The 20,173-nt window shown below is 34.3% G+C and overlaps 2 protein-coding genes and 2 long non-coding RNA genes across 17 annotated transcripts; 1 reads left to right on the top strand and 3 right to left on the bottom strand.

The window, feature by feature from the left end:
• Nucleotides 1-1,436: 1,436 nt before the first annotated feature.
• On the bottom strand, nucleotides 1,437-4,064 carry LOC139848347 (arabinosyltransferase RRA3-like). The gene is made up of 2 exons (XM_071838075.1): nucleotides 3,875-4,064; nucleotides 1,437-2,549 (listed from the first exon to the last, which is right to left on the bottom strand). Exons 1-2 carry the CDS (start codon nucleotides 4,061-4,063, stop codon nucleotides 1,671-1,673), a joined length of 1,068 nt encoding a protein of 355 aa, XP_071694176.1. The 5' UTR covers nucleotide 4,064; the 3' UTR covers nucleotides 1,437-1,670.
• An 871-nt stretch (nucleotides 4,065-4,935) lies between these two features.
• Nucleotides 4,936-7,992, bottom strand: LOC139846689 (probable protein phosphatase 2C 55). Its single transcript, XM_071836173.1, has 5 exons — nucleotides 7,198-7,992; nucleotides 6,440-6,764; nucleotides 6,136-6,285; nucleotides 5,713-6,003; nucleotides 4,936-5,228 (listed from the first exon to the last, which is right to left on the bottom strand). The coding sequence occupies exons 1-5, from the start codon at nucleotides 7,887-7,889 to the stop codon at nucleotides 5,217-5,219; spliced, it is 1,470 nt and encodes a 489-aa protein (XP_071692274.1). The 5' UTR covers nucleotides 7,890-7,992; the 3' UTR covers nucleotides 4,936-5,216.
• A 3,395-nt stretch (nucleotides 7,993-11,387) lies between these two features.
• On the top strand, nucleotides 11,388-19,421 carry LOC139847472 (uncharacterized). Of its 14 annotated transcripts, none has more exons than XR_011759531.1 (12): nucleotides 11,388-11,628; nucleotides 11,881-11,960; nucleotides 13,070-13,125; nucleotides 13,219-13,345; nucleotides 13,820-14,055; nucleotides 14,303-14,647; nucleotides 14,964-15,073; nucleotides 15,496-15,645; nucleotides 15,899-15,991; nucleotides 16,073-16,180; nucleotides 16,572-16,703; nucleotides 19,404-19,421. It is a non-coding gene; the product is annotated as an uncharacterized lncRNA (long non-coding RNA). The 14 variants fall into 14 exon arrangements; XR_011759528.1 differs by lacking the exon at nucleotides 19,404-19,421 and adding an exon at nucleotides 16,936-17,198; XR_011759530.1 differs by lacking the exon at nucleotides 19,404-19,421 and adding an exon at nucleotides 16,915-17,198.
• Nucleotides 17,395-20,165, bottom strand: LOC139847473 (uncharacterized). Its single transcript, XR_011759532.1, has 3 exons — nucleotides 20,051-20,165; nucleotides 19,832-19,978; nucleotides 17,395-17,520 (listed from the first exon to the last, which is right to left on the bottom strand). It is a non-coding gene; the product is annotated as an uncharacterized lncRNA (long non-coding RNA).
• Nucleotides 20,166-20,173: the final 8 nt, after the last annotated feature.

The following is a 20,173-nucleotide window of genomic DNA, read 5'->3' as shown; positions in this document are numbered from 1 at the left end:
AGCCATAATAACATATCTTTAATGTCTCAACTAGTTTCTTTAACCAGATCTAAAAACACCAACTTAGAAATATAAGGCAAAAACAATCATTACCATTTTAATCTTCTTCAATTTAGACGACGGCAAGATCTATACTTTCACGGAGTGACGGCTGGTTTTTAAATCTAGATATGAAGATCGGAGTGGTGGTGGAGATAAGAAACGGCAGCGTTAAGAAACAACGGCAGAGGAGTGACCGGAGATTGGCGGATGGCGGATGAGTGATCAACGATTTGATGTTTCAGGTTATGAAGATGTTTGACGAAGCGACAGTGTCGATTTGAACAGATCTGACCGGGCAACACAAATTGAAACCACCATCGTCAGAACCACCATCGTTTTCAACACCACCATCGTTTTCAACACCACCGCAGCCACCATCGTCAGAACCGCCACCGCAGTCAGATCTAGGCCGCCGGAACCACATCGTCAAAACCAACATCACCCGAACCACCATGGCTTTAATTTTTTGTTTATCTGATTGTGGATCGTTTCGGGATATGTGGCTAACAAATTGAAACTAAATCACTATCTAAAATGTAGTGATTGGTGATATATGAAGTAATTAGAATCTTCTTGTTATCATTCTTTTGTTATAAAAAGACTCATTAAAGAAATCAGGGGAATGCTTGTGACTAGTGAGTTGTTTCTTTTCAATGATAAAAGAACCATAGAAAATAGCTCAAAAGCTTTTCGAGACTTGAGAGATAGCGAGATAAAAATAAAGTAAAAATAAACAATAAAAGAGTTACTCCTATAAGTTAATTCTTTTCTTTGTTTATCGTTTTTTAGAAGACAACCCAGATCTGAAAGATTTCGTGAACAATATATTTAATTTGGGTCTTCAATTTGGTATTGTTCAATGATGATGAGGATGATGAACGGATGAAACTCCCGTAAATGACGAAAATACCCTCACATGTTTGGCACATGATTCAGTTTAACGAAAAAAGTTAACGGTGTTTAGTGAACTGGGCTATCCTTGCTCCACTTTTAAGTCACAAGGACTATCCACACTCAAAACAGCAACTTTGTCTATCCATGCTGGCTGGTACAAACCACAGGGACTATCCGCGCAATTTTCTGTAAAAAAGTGCAAACTACACGGACCGTCTAAGTCAGAAAAAAGCACAAAAACACAGGGACCATCCTAGAAATATGGAACAAATCATAGGGACCGTCCGCGTAATTTTGTCAAACAAAAATTGCTATTCCTTGGAAAAAAATGAAAGCAATACTCAAAACAAGAACTCTACTAAATAACAAGTATCAAAAATGTCAAGATTAGTGGAAACAAAGATTCATCATATTACACTTTCAACATTTTTCAAAACACGCGTGTATATTACTCATCGTTTTAGTATTACCTGATCGCAAAAAGTGCAGGTGAAAATTTAACCAGAACCATCAGGAAACGGTTCGAGGGCATCTTGCTGACCATTAAAATAGAATTCAAAAACTGCTTTCATTCTGGGCAACTTATCAGGATGATAATTGATATGAACAATCACAGGCTTCAATTTCTTCAAATTATCATCTTTTCTAACTTCCTTAAAAAGCGCCTTGCTGTTCATAAAAAGATACCGATCCACAGTCCTTCTCGAAGCATGAAGACCGATATAACCAGGATGCTAAGGAAAAAATAGCTCTTCGTTGAAAACCGATTGATCCCAAGCGGGCGGTGGATGTGATAACCGATCAGCTACTCGGTCTAAAAGCTCGATTGCAGGCAAAGTAGGTGGTAAATAAAAAAACCCGGAATTATAAACCCAAATTCGGATCGTATGAGCAAATCGAGACCAACCCATTGCAGGTTCATCGAATACATCATTGTATCCGTAAGCCGTATTGTTATCATGTCCATCAGACATAGACTCGACATCTGAATCACGATATATATAATCAAATGGGTTCTGTATGTAAACGATATCAACATCAGACAGCAAAACACTGTAACCTAACTGTAAAAACTCCCTCAAAACCCTAAATTTTAACCCTGAGACAGCATGATTACCTCCCGTTTTAGCAACCGAATCGATGACATCATCTGGATCTCTCGTGTAATACGCCACGCCGTTTTCTTGGCAAAAATCGACAATCCCGTGGTCTAAAGCCACAACAAGATAATTAGGTATCCCTGCTTTTTTTATGCTTGAAACCGATACCTCTAACATCGCTTTTACATTCGAATTTGCAAGTGCAACTATAACCTCTTTATTAACTGCAACTTTTTCCAAGATTTTTGCGAGTCTTGGGTTAACTGATTCATCTGGAAGAACGGGCGGGTTAGTTTTTATACCCTTGACAGTACCAAAAGGTCCAGCTTTTTGCTGCTCCCCTGTAACTACAACTTGCTGTTCAGCTTGACTGTTTTTCTGTTCAACTGCATGTAATTTTTCAGTTAAATCCCGAACTTGTTTCTTTAGTTCGTCCTTTAAGTTTGATAAATCAGATATGTCAGACTTCAACATGTTAACTCGCTCTGTCGATTCACATAACGTAGACCCGGTCTGTAAATAAATTTCGAGTGAGATAGATCTCAATTTAATAATCAAATAGCAGATGCATTATAAAAATGGTCAAATTTATTTTCTCATTTAAAAAAGAACTCATCTTGAGTAACTATGAAGCAAAGGCCTAATATAACAGAAGAATACAGGGATCAATGTAAAACAATGGTCAATAACTTCCTTAAAACTAATAATTAATTTCGAGTAAGTAAGAAGCACGTCTGTTATACTGGACCACGCAAATACGCAATATTAAGCAACCAAATTAGCTAACACTTAAAAGCTAACTGTGTGTATGATTTTGGAGTTGGTGGTGTATACTGCTAATGATGATGACATGTTTAATATCGAAATAAACAACTGCATTAGATCTACCTTCACTTAAACTGAGCAACGGTTTGCTTAACTAATACAGTACAAGATTATAAAAAAGCTTAAAAATTTCTACATTTCAAAGACCTATACTCATTAATCCCGATTTTCAGTACATAAACTACGTGTTAGTGCATAATGTAAGTCCCTAGTTCATTATCATGTATTCGTGAGTGCTATGGACATTGTAAGTACTTGGACAATTGGTTGTTGGTTTATTACGTTTACTATTTGGATTACAATCAATTGTATGTGTTTATTGTTAACTTACTTACTGTCTGTGTAACCGCACGAATGCAGAATGCATCCGTACGGATACAAGTGCAACCACACGGTTGCAAACTGCAACCGCACGGTTACAAGTGGCATACCCTATTTAATGAGGATTTCGGGTTCATTGTTGGGGTTACGAACCTTTACACAACCCTAGCCGTATTTGTGTCTCTCTGCAAGTCTAGCACTCAAATAGTAGATATAAAACATCTACAAGTCGATTTTATTCATTAGATCATAAGTGTTTAAGTTGTTTTTGATATAAAACTCAATATCGAGTTATTCAGCACTCGATATCGTTGATTTGGTCGATTAACACTATTTAATCGTTCCGACACTACCCACCCAACTTATCAACTAACATGTTTAGCTACTCGAATAAGAAAGCTACATTTTAACTCTTGATGCACTATATTCCTTTTCTTCTATTTGTAGTAAAAAAAAATTAATAGTTTTAAGATCCAAGTTAGATTTACACCTAAATATAAAAATGTTCAACAATCAACACCAAACTCACTTTAATTATCTCAAATATTCACGCAAATCGAGATAAATTACACACTTGATCCAATAAATACCAAAAGTTAACAGTACTTATATAGTCAACAAATTAAGGAGTATCATCTAAGCAATCTAGCATGAATAAAATATAAAAAAACAATAAACATAAAAAACTGAACCTGTGGATTTGTTATAACATGACGGTGAGTATTGAAATGAGAAGTTGGATTTGAATTGAAGAAACCGTTAGGGTATAAAAGTGCAAAGATACAACCGAGCAAGATTCCAATGAGAATTGCGACGGTGATTCGAGATCCACGGCCCGTTTGTGATGTATGGGTGGATCTGCGACCCACAAGACCCGCCATTGTTTACAGCATAAAGGGGAAATGAGAAACCCTAAAAAAGAGTAGATGCAATGGAAGCTTGAATGCTTGATGAAGAAGAAGTTGTTGACTCACTATTTGCTTAAATGTTTGCATCAGTTGTTTACGTAACAGGTATTTGCAACATATAACGTTATATTTTAAGTCTTTATATTAAATATTAATTTAAATAAATTTTTGCAATCAAATGAGTTTGCATTAAATTAATGAAATAACAGACATAAGAGAAACGGAAATTTAATTATCTACTTACTAACAGCGAAAACGAGGAACAGTAACCGAGGGTATATTGGACATTTAACACTACTTGCTACATGTCGTGATTATATGCGCTCTGTGGCGATACGTGTTTGTTGGTGTTACGTGTTTCTTCTCACCTCCTTTTTTCTCCACCGCTTATTTCTCTTCACCTATCTACTTTGTTTTTTTGTTCTTTGAATCTGCAGGGTGTATGCTTCGTCTTAGCTTTTGTAACACCTTAATATTGAACGCTGAGGAAACCATTGAAGCCGAGGCTTGTTGCATTCTAATGACCACCTAGGCAAGAACGAGACAGAAAAAGGAACGCGAGGGAAGTAGCCCCTGAGCACCCAAACAGAGCAACCATCGATTGAAAACCATTCAGGTCAACAAACCACCCAGCACCGTCAACCAAGGCCCTCTATACTCCTAAACAATCGAATTACCCCACAGGGATCACCCCAGACCTTGTAAACTGTTGTTCCAGTAAATCACTGTCCTATTTATCTATACCTGCCAATTTAAAATGCAGGGGTAATTGTGGATATGTAAAACTAATGAATTTGAGGGAACTCCTAACATTTGTCGATTCTTTCGTGATTATCAAAGTGAAATCTACTAACAGCAAACTTTATATTATCACAGGTACCATGACAGGTCTTCACCATCAAAATCAAACTTAAGAAGTACTCTATAAAAAAGGGTCAACTCCCTAACACTATAGTATTGCTTCGGTTTTGTGCTCTCTCGAGAACACAATACAACATTGTAATCAGTCTTATCTTATTTACATCTGTGGTAACTCATCGTAAATTATTACAAAATGTTTGACCACACTAATGATGTTGAGCTGAACAAACTGCTTCGATGGCTACACAAAGCTTGATGGTACAGATCATCCTGATTCCTGCATAGCAATAGTAGATACAATATTTAAGTTAACTTGTAATATCAAATAGTACTTGGGGTGGCAATTTTAACACAGCAAATCGATTAGCATTCCATTCTTTCTCTACTGGATCAAATGGGTCAACAGTCGCTGAAAGTGGTCATAATGCATGCAACCACCTAAATCTTAGGTGTTGTTTGTCTTTTTAAATTATTTTTGTCTGAAATTTTGCGAACTATGCATGTAAAGAAGATGTGGTCTAAAGGTTTGTGTGCTGAATACTAAAGACTGTTTGTTTTTATGTCCACAAAATAACTTAAATTTGTCTACAACACTTGGAAGCACATTTCTAAGTCAGCGAGTTTGCAAACAGAATAAGACATTATTTTTATCTTATGTCTTCTAAAAAACAAACAGTCTTCAGTGAAAACTTTCGGCGCGCAAACGTAAGACATAATAAGGTCTGCAGAGTGAAATAAAAGAAAGGGAAAAGATATCATACGCCTTTTGACATGGTAATATAGGAGACAACAACTGTAATATCATCAAGCTTGCCACCATAATAACGAAAGCCAGCTTCCTGGGCAGCGGCAGAGAAAGGTGTCTGCCTGTCCTTTTCTTGTGCCCTTTGCCGAGCCAAAGCTGCTATCTTTTGAGCTAATACTTGTGGGCCCAACCCAGCTCTCACTGCATGAACCACCACCGCGGTTATATCATTGTTGTACAAATTATCAAACAGTCCATCAGTCCCTGCTACAATTACATCTCCTGGGGCAACAGAAATCGAGAATACCTGCACCATTCATCACTTCTTGTTCTTTAGTCCAGTCATTTAACTAATATATATAATATATAATATATAATAATATACATACTACCATATACCATATTTGAAATGAATAAAGGATGAAATGCAATGACAAACCTGACCAGAGCTGGGTGAATCACCATTATTTCCATTCTCCAATTGATACGTGAAATTGAAATTGTGTTGCTGCGCAGGGGATCGAAAAACAGTACATCCATCTCTAACCACCATGAATCCACTGTCACCTAAATTGATGGCACTAAGACCCTAAAAAGGAAGGGAACATTACTCAACATTGCTCGTGTTAATATAAACTTGATACATATTAAATTAACTTCATAAACCTTCATTATCACATACATGGATATGGATATATATTACTACCTGATCAACATACATGGATATGGATATATATTACTACCTGATCAGTTAGGGCAATAATGCATGCAGTAGATGATCCTTTGGCCTTAGTGTTTAAATGAGCTTTCTCCAATACCCTGGCTGGATTAGTAGAGCCTGTGGGTTCATCTTCTACAGCACTTAAGGAATTAAACATAAGTTCTCGTGCATATATCCCAGCATCAATACCATGGTCAACCCAGCCACCTACACCATCAGCTACACCTATAGCTCGTTTTTCTGAACAAATAAAGTGCGCATCCTCACCACCCGTTTCCTCCTTTGCAGGATGAGGCATATAACATGACCCTGAAAGAAGCTTCAGCGATCTTCCTTCTACAGGCATCCTGTGGTCAAGATTCAAACATTGTTCATTCAATCAGAGGTCAATAGCATTTAACGCAGATGTGGCAAAGTGGGTCAAGCGGGTTAGGTAATAGGTTGAAAAAAGCCATTTTTTAACATAGGTCCAAGTAGGTCCGGTCAGGTTGGGTCAACCTGCAACACCTGTGATGCATTCATTCTACCGTTTTTCAAACAATTGATCTTTTAATAAGACATTGTTTTTTCAGTAAAACTGCCAAGTTAGTATTTAGAAAATTAGAATATAGAGTATAAATTATAAGATTACTTCAATAAAGTGCTTTAGAGGGTTTTAAGTATTTGAAAGCACGTTGGGTGACATTCAACTATGAGATTCGATAGAGTACACTTAATGTAAACAGTTTGAAATTACCTCCACTAATATAACAGATAAACCACAATCAAACAAAACATTACCTATCATCAGAGTCTGTAGAACTTGTAAGTTGACCATCACATACATCATTATCGAAGGATATATCAGAGGCTGTTGATGCAGATAAACATGTTGATGATGAGGTGTGTAAGCTCTTACGTTCTGAACCTAATGGGTTGCAATTACCACTCGTATTGGAAACATGCCATAAAATATCAGGTTGTTCGTTATTACTCAAACTAGTGCTGATCTGACAGCCACTTCGAAATCTTCTGAAATTGCGATTCGATGCAAAAAGATACCCATGGCTGGCAGTTGACTTATTCGGACGATATCTCCCAAGTAAACTAGAACCAGAAATAGCCAAAGGCAACTTGTGATGCCCAGTCAGCAAATTATCAATATGATACCCACACACTTGAAATGGCGGCCCAGATACAGATGGAATTGACAATGTCCGTGAGACAGTTTCAACAACAGAAAGATTCTTTCTTTGACTCGTTGACTTTAAATTCGAATGAGCAGCAACAGGATTACCACGTTGGAATAAAATATTTAAATCACTAAACGCTGCAAATGTTCTGTAGTAGAAACCGGGCTTGTTAAACAATACCTTCCCATGAACAGGTAAAACTTCAAACGATTCCACAAAGCTACCTTCTAAAACTACATACGATCGTTGGATCCCCTGTATAAATGAACCTCTCAGTCTCGAAAAGTAATTAGACGGCATCTTGCATTTGTACTGACGATACAATATATAATCTCATAGCTTCAGCTACATCAATCTACTGGTCTTAATTCAAATCGAATCTGACTTTGCAAACGATATCCCAAAACCTGTATTACAATTACAAAACAGGAATTTGAAGCATGAAGTGTATTCTATATTAAACTAATTATGATATATTACTGCAAGACAAAAAATTGAGCCTTAAATAACGAAATATAATCTAAACATCCTTTTTATCAGATTACAGTATATAAAATATCGAATCGAGCAGAAGTTCAAAACCCTAAATTAATGAGATCATGAAATCAACACGAACAGATGAGTTCCTATTGATCAACAACCGAATATAACTACAAAAGTGTTGTTAAGATCATTAATTACAAACTTAATTAGATAGGAAGGTGATTAGATTGATTCAATCTGTTGATCAATGAACTTTATATCCATATCTACACAGCACATGAACTAGAGCAGAGAGTAAATTGTGTTTATTAATCTGAAAGTGTTACAAAATTAGAAAAGTTTACCTTGCGGTTGTTTGAAGTAGTAGTGTGGAGACGATTTTCAGTCACAGTGAAATGGTGAAAAGTCGTTGCAAAGATCTTGGAGCGAGGGAGAAAAAGACGAAGAAGACGGCGGACCGGGTTTATATTTCTTGTACTTAGCGATATTTATAGAAAGAGATAATTATATTATGCTCTGAGTATTTTTTTTATTTTCTTAGGATTTACCCTCTAAATAGCATAGTGCACTCGTTCAACACCAATTCAAAACATCCACTCTTTCTTCACAAACCGGTTGCTCGTTGTTATTTGGGATGGGTCAGCTTTCGCAAAGAAGCATCTCGAAAGTTCCACGTGACTTAAGGACTATCTTTAAAATTTCTAAACACGCATTAAATATTTGTACTACTCCCTCCGTCCCATATTTATTGTCACCAGACAAAAAACACACAGTTTTAGAAAATCTCACTAACTTTATTTCTCAACCAATGAAATTTCTTCTCTCTCCAGATCCACCAATGAAATATCTTCTTTCCTTTCTATTTATGGAAGTGGACAATTAATTTGTAACATCCCAAAATGGAATAGTGGACAATAATATAGGGACGGAGGGAGTACATTAATAATCATCCATTTTCTATAAATAACTACCTTTAACAAAGTGGGTAGGCGTCCTGAAATCAGTCGGTTCAAAAAAAGTTGGATACTCATGTTTAAAAAAAAAAAAAAAAACTAGCTTTAACCAACCAATTTATATATAAAATTTTAATGCTAAAACTAAAAACTATAGAGTAATTCTTAAGCATAGCTTTTAAGACTCCATTTAGAAAAACTCTTTTTAAAAAATATTAAACAGTTTTTCCTTTATATTTTACTGTAACTATTAAAGTAAAAATAATTAATTTACATTCTTATTTTATTTATTATTATTATTATTACAAGTATACACCGGCAATTTTGCAGGATTAATAATTCATAATTCAATAATTATTCAAAAATCATTTCCGAGCACTATGAGTCGTTCAGTGTTAAATTTAACACTGGATTTAACACTGAAGCCAAAACAGAGGTAATCGTTCAGTGTTAAATCTCAGTGTTAAATTATTATTTAATTATTATTATTTAATTTATTTAACTAATAAAAAAATATAATATAAATAAAAATAATATTTTGGTGATTTAACGGTGATTTAACACCGGAGGGGAGTGGTGTGCACCGGTGTCCCCGGTGTTAAATCTCTAAACACACCGTTAGTCAGGTAACATTGAAGCATTTAACATCGATTTAACGGTGATTTAACACCGGAGGAGAGTGGTGCGCACCGGTGTCCCCGGTGTTAAATCTCTTTAACGGTGGCAAAAATGTTCGACTCATAGAGCACTTATGCATCTAATGTGTTAAGGAGGTTGATTTGTACGATACTTTTTTTATATACCAAAAAAATATATTTAGACTTTTTTCTTTTCTCTTTTCTAATCTAGTGTTGCCTTTTTTACATTTTAGTAAAAAAGTTAAGAAAATTATTGTATCGAGAAAAGAAAAAGAAAAAAAAAAGACGTACATATTGAAGTGACATTATTAAGGTTCCTTCCAACGTGTATTTCATTAGTTCTAGACTTCTAGTTATACTTTCGCATTGTATAAATATATCCATATCCATAATCCATAATCCATCCATATCCATAATCCATAATCCATAATAATAATAATTTTGCCCCCTAGGAAACGACCAAGGACCTCTTTACAATTAGTATATCATAATCCATAATCCATAATAATAATAATTTTGCCCCCTAGGAAACGACCAAGGACCTCTTTACAATTAGTATATGTATAATATAATAAGAATAAGAATAAGATTTGTCACTAAAAAAGTGTGATAATTATTAATTCTAAAATGTCAGTTATTGAATTTAAAAATATTTATTTTGCAGTATTAACGAATACTATGTTGTTAATTTTACTGTCAACTAACAAACATTTTGGTTAAGTAGTATTACCTGTAAACAAGAGATAGCTAGTTATACTTAACAACGGGTTCAGAGAGTGTGGAGTGTACGCTAGTAATAGTTGGTTAGAGGCTGCCACGAATATAGGGGGAGTCAAAGGGGGATGCGCCCCCTTGCGAGGTCCAAGGGGCAACGCCCCTAACTAGGGAGTGGGCTGGGGTTGAGGGGGCAGCGCCCTAAAAGGCATCGTACTTTATATTGAAAAGCTGTCATCCAACTGATTTTGCAACCAAAAAGACGTGACTGTTAGTTAACAGTGTTTTCAACAAATTGAAGGGTTGCATCCTTTCATTTTAACTGCCAAATTAACATATCTGTTTTAGCATATTGCTTTCATTACGGATTAATAGAAACACGCAAAATTATCTAATACGCTTAGATTTGAATGTTTTTGCCTGAAATTAAATTTCGTTCTTGTTTTATCCTGGTTAGGATTTCGTGATATCCGAGACTTGTATGGTGAAAATAGTTAATTGAGAAAGTGATCACACGATTCAAGAACCAATCAAATTATCATTTACAACCTTCTTTTCTAACATGCTATGTTTATAATAATCATAATCTATATCTATATCTATATCTATACTTCTATACTATATATAATAACAAACACAAAAATAGATCATAAGTGTGTAACTTCTAATCCTAGCCATTCATTTATAAGCATTCATTAAATCTAAACCCTTTAAAAGTCCATGTGACCTCATAATCTCAAAGATTAATAATAAAATAACTAAAATACCCTTCTTAATTAAAGAAAAGGACGGGATCAAAATGATAAATTAGGGGTTCGAATTCTAGCCATTCATTTATAAGTGTGTAACTTCTAATCCTAGCCATTCATTTATAAGCATTCATTAAATCTAAACCCTTTAAAAGTTCATGTGACCTCATAATCTCAAAGATTAATAATAAAATAACTAAAATACCCTTCTTAATTAAAGAAAAGGACGGGATCAAAATGATAAATTAGGGGTTCGAATTCATTCATGATCAAACAAAGGAAAAACAGCCTAATTACATCTTCATCTTCGTTAACATAATAAGTATCGATCTTCAGAATCAATCGTCAATCATTATTTCTTGGAAAATCCTCTCAAAACAACACACGACAACCATCAAATCGCTGATGAATTCTTACTTCAGGTCAGGCGACTATCAAATCGAGCTTCAATAAGGTGTTCTTCATCGTTCAACAAAAATCAACCAGTTTTGAATTCAAGAAAGTAAGAGTGTAGATACATCATAAACATCGTCGTTTAGCTTCTTCTGTGGTCAATTTGTAACCCTAATATTTTGTGATCTGAGATTCGTGATTTAAGTTTTTAGGTCATAAAAGTGAAAATCAGATTAAAACGATTATGTTAAATTCAAGCTTAGTCACTAATTATTGAGTGCTATGTTAATGATTTAGAACAAACTTCATGTATACTTTGTTGTCTGAAAACATCTAAATTTGATATTCAATATTATGATAGGTCAATAAAGAATTCCACTATTTATTAATGAAGTGTGGGCATATATTTTGATTACCTTGCACTAGACACTGCACAAGCAGGTATGTTAATAGTTACATAACTATAGTTATCTGTGCATTCAAACAATAGAGATGGATTATATCATTAATGGGATTTTACATTTTAGTTTACGTAGAGATGGTAGTCCTCATTTCTTTTACTGCTTTTAAATTGCAGCTGATTTTTCTAGCAAGAGATAGCATCAAAACGTGAAAGCTTTGTGTGTTATTTTGCAAAAAAAGTTAAAAAAAGACAACAGTTGATTTTATTGTTTGGGTTACATTGTTGTAAGTGATTGTTGGTTTTGTAATTAAGTTACGAATTTGTTGATTGTTATTAGTAAATGTTTGTTGATTTGATTGTGGGGAGTTACAGTTCGGGTGTTCATGACCCAAGCAACATCAAAGTAATATCTATTATCTAATTGTGCAACATTTGGTTATTACTTTAGTTATGTACTTTTTATGGGGTTTAAATAACTTAAGTGGATATGATAAGAATAGGTAATACATGAGTCTTTTGTTTAATTATATTTTATATTATGCTTTAAAGAATGAACACAAGTACAGATCTCAACCAAAAAGTACAATATGGGTTAGATTAAGAGTTGCTCTAAGTGCTTCAGCCAAAGCAGAATCTTCCAATTTTGCTCCAACTATTTCAAGTGTTTTCAGCTTTTAAGATGTATCCCGATAACCATTAGCACACCCCAAAGTCTTAACGACTCTAGATTCCTTACTATACTAATGCATTCGAGTTTAGAAGGATTTTCATCAGCCATATTTTGATCAACGAGATTATCCATCCGAAGCTCGAGATTTTTTAATGAATTTCCCACAAATATCAGCCAGCAAGCCAGCCCTTCACTGGTGAAGGGGCTATAAAAATTACTGTTTTTGTATTATTTTTTAAGAACTGCCTATTTAATGCATTGGTATGATATAAGTAAAATATTTAAAAAATTCGTTGGTTTCTTATGTCATGAAAGATGGCTCGATGTTATAAAATACTTAGTACCCTTTTACAGAGATCGATTGACATAACTATTTTTCTAATATTATATTTTTTGCGTTTAATGATTGATAATTGATTATCATAGATTCCGAAAATGAAGTCAAATTGAGTAATTCTCTTGATGCATTATTTGCAGGGGATGACAATGTTATGCTTTTTGATGATTCTGACAGTAATGTGTACCTTTCAGAGGTTAAATCTTATATATGGTGTGCTTTTGTTACTTGATCTATAAAATGTTTTACATGATTTTTTTTTTTTTTTGATTTTTTTTTTGTGGTTAAGCATAATAGGATCCAAGCAGTGAAACTCACGAGAAATGGAATGGCATAGTTTTGCATACCTGATGCTCAGGTGATGTTTTGCCTTTTTAGTTTACGGAGTCCGCTATCTGCTATGTTCACGGCCCAAGGTATTTTTGTTTGATTATCGTAGTGCACATGCATTATGTATATACATATTGTGTAAATATTACCACGTACGTTTGTTGTTTGCGTGCTACTTTATATGTTTGTATATGTGCTATCTAATATTTACAAGTTATGTGCTATCTCATAATACATATATGATATGTATTGCCAAATTGTAGGCCTTCTAATCATTTTTCATATGGGGTATAAATTTTGTTGTCTACTTTTTTAAGACCTATATATGGTTATTGTGGAATACGGAGTAGTGTTTTGGCAAAAAAATGTATGCTTCAAAAAAAAAAACTGTAGGCATTTAATACAAAGTGAAACTATTCTATTACGTTGCAAGTTGTTGTAGTGGGTTACGTTAGAATGACAACAATAACACCGGGTATTGATTGGAGAATGCGAGCATTGCGTGTTTTACCTATGTTTCTTTTGCCTGCTTCATCATAAATGTGGGGTTGTTTTTTCAGCTAAATTTTTACGTGAGTTGCGAAAGTAGATTATCTTACCTTTAGGCCTGGATTCATCAATGTAAGCATGGTAAATAATACATCACAGTCCATTATTTTTTATACGTTGAAGTATATAATGACATTTTTTGTAGTATACTGGCACAATTAAAGCAGGAGAGTCAACAACAATTTCATTACCTTAGATATATATGTAGATCGCTCGAAGAAGATTTCCAAGATGTCGTTGAAAGAAGGTTAACTACTCATTCTTATTCCATTTTAACAATTTATTATTTTGTCATATATGTAGTTTTAACTTTAAAAAATTGATCATACTTTTTGATGCTTCTCACCAATAACCATGGTAAGCAACCAATTATAAATTAATCCATATCATTTTATTGTTTGAGATTTGATAGCTGATTAATGTTTAGTGAATCATTTGGCATATGTGTTCAGTAAGAATCTATATTTATGATTTTACGTATGGTTACGTCGCAGATGATACTTATTGTGGGAACAAAGTTGCAAGTGATCATAACTATGATAGGTAGGACTCATGATATGGCGGATGTGATCGTACATTGACAGTTAGACCGGGCATTCTCTCTTTCAGTTTGGTCAACCTAAACTCATACTACGTCTGGTCTGTTTTTACTCTCCAGTTGTTGCTATAATCACTCTGTACCCCTGAGAAAGGTAATCTGCTCTGTTTTCTGCAGTTCTACATTTACGTCACTCCTAATCAGGTTTGCAATACAAAGAGGTTTTTGAGAGAACAACAGTCGCATAGATTGTGGGAGGTTTTGAACACTAAGAACGAATTACTTAAATTATAAAAACCAGGTACCTCCTTACGTTTTGATAAATTTCAAATTCTGGTGCATGACTTTTTACACATATGAGTAGCTAAATAGTTTTACATATTTTGCATACTTGATTTCTAATTTGATTCTTTGTATTTAAACTCTAATTATTCGCTACCATTAACTGTTTAGGTTAAAGCGTTAGCAATCGATATATGAACATGATTTGTTTGCAATATACTAAACATTAGTAGCAATCGTTATACGAAACATAATTAATTTTTGCATAGCTTTTTTGGTTTTGTGGCATAACTGACTGTTGTCTTTGGTATGACGCATATTTTTATCGATTGTAGTATAATTTCATTTGGAGGTGGAATTTTAGTCCGTTGTTTGAAGAGCCTGAATGGAACTGGGGAACATCATGCACCATCGTATGAATTTCCTGTTGAAAATAAACCTCAAGGTATGTGGTCAATATTTCATCGATTTAATAGGTAGCTCAAAGAAACAATGAAACTGATCATATATACAAACCAAAACCACTAATAATCACCATTGTTATGTAAGTCTGTAAGTTTTTGGTTTAATGAAAACAAAGAAACAAAGATATTGGTCAAAATTGATTAGGAAATATACATTAGTTTTGGACGGTAAATTAACCAAAACGCCAATATTGAAGCTCTCGTGAAACATTTAATTGGCATAATTACTTTATTATAGTTATATCATAAGAAATGATACATTGGACCCATTTACTTATGAAGATGTTGATTTGGATAGTTTATTTTATTTTTACTTTTAACATGTCATATAGTTAAATGTTGACCCATTTAGCCATTATTGTTGTATAGATGCTAACCGTATATTCATGTACCCTTGTCGTAGGTGCTAACCGTATCAACTGATAAAAGCGCAAAAATATTGGTCAAGATCGATCTACGATTAAGAAGCAGTTCATCATCTTAATTCGGAGATATTGAATTATTTTAGAAGCATGCAATCAATTCATCTACCATTGAAGCGATTAAGAAGAGGGTAATGAATTCATATACTATTGAATATTGAAACGTTATATAGTATACCGTGTGTGTGAATGTAGTCTGGACCTTTGATAAGAGTTGAAGGCTCTAAGATATATCAATTTGAAAGGGTATTTTTTTAGTAAACTGTGTGTGTGTGTGTGTGTGTGTGTGAGATAAGGTAGTCTTATGAACTATTGAGAACCATCTGGGTAGAAACCTTTTAGTCGTGTATCATTGTTTTACTTTTAAATCGCATTGCAACATAGGTTTGCCAAAGAACCGGTGATCCAAACAAGCTCATGTTTTCTAAAAGGTGTGATGGCGCATATCACTGATATTGTCAGCACCCATCAGACAAGGTAACATCGGGATCTTTCAGCTCTGGTATTTAATGTTTAAAAGAGATTTCACGACGTTTCTAATCGTTTGGAATATTGCAGAATGTCAGAAGAGGACCTTATTTGTGCCCCAAGCATAATAAGTGTCACAGCTGCGCATCCACAGTCCCTGGAATGGTTCGAGTCTCACTCATTTGCTTAAAACAAGAGGTAGCAATTGCCCATTTATTTATCGGTGGGTTGGTTGTGTTCTATATCAGACGGGTGAATTAATAAGATAATATGAACTAGCTAAAAGTATAAATCAGGTGAACTGGTTAAATGGGTGAAAATCATCCAAAGTATATTTCCGGTGAATGCAACTTTTTAAATCAATCTATAAGATTTAGATTATTAATGACTTATTATAATGACATCACTTGTGTAGCAATAATTAACACATCAACTTGAAAAAAATGATAAATAAAGTTTTTGCTGTAAACCCACTCTGACTGAAGAATGTAATGTTTATAAGTGCATATCCACTATTTATTTGTGTATACATATCAATTATAACCGTGTCAGTTCATCAATTACACTTTTGTAAATTGTGATCTTATAGTGGGGAGCATATAAGGTATGATTTATTGGGGAGATCACGCAAGGACATTGCATGATTTGGCAAAGAAAAGTCAAGCTACTTCTTCTCCAATCGTAGCTCTCATTCATAATTGTAGGCTGAAGGATTGGGAAGGTAACAACTGCTATTATAAAATTCTAAATATGTCACCAGTAGAACTTATACTAATATTTCTAACATACTTATCTATCCATACACCTGGTCCAAAAGTTAACAATATATCCATTGGAACACGTTTGTATCTAAATGAATCGGTCTCGCTCATAACTCTTTACAACTCGCTGTATGTAATTTACTTATACGGTCTAATAATAAATGTGGATAGTTGTATGCAATTACTTTGTAGGATATCATAAAATGCAATGACAGTTTGTTCTAAATATTCATTTGAGCTAAATCAAATCGCGACGATTACATCTGACTTTGAAGAGCTACGTGATGTCGGTTCGGTATGGGCTAAATTTACAAAGGCTGGAGCAGTTGCTATTGCTGAGATCGTGAAGTTAATGAAGATATGAATCGAAATATTTTTAATTTTGACTCTAATTATAATATATAATCTCCAAGTTACCACTATAATAAATTGCATACTAAGTTACTAGCTTTTAGCAACTTTTTGGAAAAACTACAAGTTCACTTTTTAGCATGCACTAAAAAATGAAGATTTTAATAAATTGCATACCAAGTTTCTGGCTTTTAGTTACTTTTTGGAAAAACTACAATTTCGATTAGACCCATAAAAAATCCCCGCGAATTCGCGGGTTTTAAGTTAGTAATCATTATATTGATAAGAAAATAAATAGAAGCGCTTAATATTAAGAAAAGACATTCTTATAACAAATACAAATATTGTTGTATTGAGACATAATAAATATTTGGGTCAATGATAAAGGGATGAAATTCATTACTCCGTATAAAACCTTTTTGAGATCTGCATAAGAACAATAAAATAGGCAGATAGATGCATCACACTTCGTTATTGCAATCCTTCTAACTGACAAATGTCATTAATACTAGATAGGCTATAATTAAGAGAAATTTTTTTTAGATAGTCAACTTCAAATAAACATATTTCAAGTCATTACGAAACCTAAATCATGTTAAAATTCATTTTCTAACATCAACGTTTGTCAAAAACCGTTCCTCCTTTTAAGTTGGCTTTACTATATAATGAGCGGATACGTTGAAACAAATAGAAATTGATTGTAAGACTTTGGATAAAAATATCCAGATATTTTGTTACACCACTTCAACGTCTTTTCAGACCAATGAAGATCAAATTAAAAAACACTGAACCAAATAGATACATAAAAGTTAAAATTAGAACTTTGGAGAAAAAATGCATATTTGTTACACCTTGTCAACGCCTTTTCAGACCAGAATGAAAATCAAATAAATAAACACAATCTAACCTTGCCCTTCAACAACACAAACTAGAGATTCAAATCTAACCGTGAAGGTTTGAAACTTACTTATTCTTAGGGGCGTTCGGTTCAAGGATTTCAATTCACAGGATTTGAAATCCTGGGATTTGAAATCCTATCTTCTGTTTCGAGGTTTTCAAATCTCGGAATTTACAACGCGAACCCGAAACGGGAACGCGGTCGCAAAACGCAAACCCGAAATCGAAACGTGAATCCAAAACGGGAATGCGACCGTGATACGTGAACTCGAAACTGAAATGCGAACCCGAAATCGAAATGTGAACCCAAAATGGAACACGAAACGCGAACCCGAAACGTAAACCTGTAACACGACCCCAAAACGCGAACCCGAAACGCGATCCCGAAACGCGATCCCAAAACGCGTATCTGAAATGTGAACCCGAAACGCGAACCCGAAATGGAACCCGAAACGCTAGCCCGTAAACGCGAGCCCGAGACGCGAACCGAATCGCGAACCCGGAACGTAAATAACGCGAACGCGAAACGTAAATCGTAAACGTAAAATCTTAGAATATAGGATTTCAAATCTCTCATATATACAAAGGATTTTCAAATTCTTCATCTATAGGATTTCATGGGATTTGAAATACAAATCCCTCCAACCAAATCTTCCAACCAAACATGGGATTTCATGGGATTTGAAATACAAATCCCTCCAAATCTCACGAACCAAACGCCCCCTTATTGTTTTCTGTAATCGAATTATTCCAGTTGAATAAAAGTTGTGAGCTTTTGTTACAATAAGTCTTATTCCAATTGCCTATTATTCTCATTATATTCATAGCCAGCCATTAGATCATTCATTAGCTTTGTTACATATTATGAATATCAACTTCTATAACAAGTTAATACCAACAAGTGTTGTCGACAAGATGCAAACTACTTGACAAAAAGAATGAGGTGTATTCATTAAACAAAAGTCGTGCAAGCCCATTTTGACATTTTTGAATCAAATATGATGTAATTTTAATATATTTGATACAATAAAACATAGTTTTAGTTTTGATATGGCTCAATAACTAAGCTTAGGTACATGACATACACATATTCACTATTCCCTTTATGTATTTATCCTTGGCATACCCATTACCTATGAGTAAACAAAAAGTTGTACAAAAGTGTTCCGGGATTACTGGTTAACCCAATCCAATCTGTTTTTAAAACATTCCCAATCCACCATGTTGAATCTTTAAAACTAGGAAGAGGTCATAGGCCCATTTGGGCCAAATATTTGAGATGAAAAAAAAAAAAAAAAAAAAAAAAAAGAGGCAAAATTGCTGACATCAGCGTGACATCAGCGGTGATGTCATACTGTTACTGTTCACGCGTGGTGGCTGATATACTTATTGTAAATAACAAATATTTGCAGCTTAAGCTACACAGCATATAAAACTGGAAAAGATGATGTCATCCTTCAAATGGTACCTTGAAAGAGAAATCGATCCAAGAAAAATTATTACATGGAGATGCTTCAAAATCGGCAAAATCTCCACATACATCCATCTTTTGAAAAACAGAAGACGAGTTCAGTGTCAATCCAATTTAGATAAGACACTCATTATCAGGGCGGAATATATTGTGTCACAAAGAAGAGTGGGTATCCGCCCCACCTGGATTTAACGGGAAAAAAAATTATTTAAACTAAAAAATAAGGTTTTTTTTTAGTGTACCCTGCTGACAATGAAAAATTCATTAAATTTTACACCCTGCCACTGCTCATTTTATATGAAATAAGATTTAATGTGATTAAAGAATACTGTTAGCCTAATACACGTGTATGATGGACAAAAGGAGTACCTCAGTTGTGTCAGAACAGAACTCACTAGTGTCAGAAGTAGCGCCACTGCAGTCTTGATCGTCAAGTGTTCCACTTGAACTACGACTAAGTCTTGAAACAAAATAATTGGTATCATCTATGCCATCCGGTTGTGGTACAAAAGCCACCTATACGCATATACAAAACTAATGTACACATATGACTTTTAACACCAAAAACATGAACGTCAAAGGTCCCACCTTTTCGTGACTACTTTATGAAGGGTTGATTCAAACTATGTCTTGTCTCAGAGCACTACACATGGAGAAGATGATAGGAGTATAATGGTTTTAATTCGAACAGAATAACTCCAACTGACCACC

This window comes from Rutidosis leptorrhynchoides, chromosome 5, assembly GCF_046630445.1.
Source record: "Rutidosis leptorrhynchoides isolate AG116_Rl617_1_P2 chromosome 5, CSIRO_AGI_Rlap_v1, whole genome shotgun sequence".
Classification (NCBI taxonomy): domain Eukaryota; kingdom Viridiplantae; phylum Streptophyta; class Magnoliopsida; order Asterales; family Asteraceae; genus Rutidosis; species Rutidosis leptorrhynchoides.
This window is presented reverse-complemented; position numbering and strand designations above follow the sequence as displayed.

Excerpts from the sequence above, each read along its gene's own strand:
- LOC139846689 (XM_071836173.1), bottom strand. The coding sequence starts at position 7,889 with ATGCCGTCTAATTACTTTTCGAGACTGAGAGGTTCATTTATACAGGGG. Across the intron at positions 6,765-7,197 it reads TCTACAGACTCTGATGATAG|GATGCCTGTAGAAGGAAGAT; the intron begins GTAATGTTTTGT and ends TCTTGACCACAG. Across the intron at positions 6,004-6,135 it reads ATTCACCCAGCTCTGGTCAG|GTATTCTCGATTTCTGTTGC; the intron begins GTTTGTCATTGC and ends TGAATGGTGCAG.
- LOC139848347 (XM_071838075.1), bottom strand. The coding sequence starts at position 4,063 with ATGGCGGGTCTTGTGGGTCGCAGATCCACCCATACATCACAAACGGGC. Across the intron at positions 2,550-3,874 it reads ATGTTATAACAAATCCACAG|ACCGGGTCTACGTTATGTGA; the intron begins GTTCAGTTTTTT and ends ATTTATTTACAG.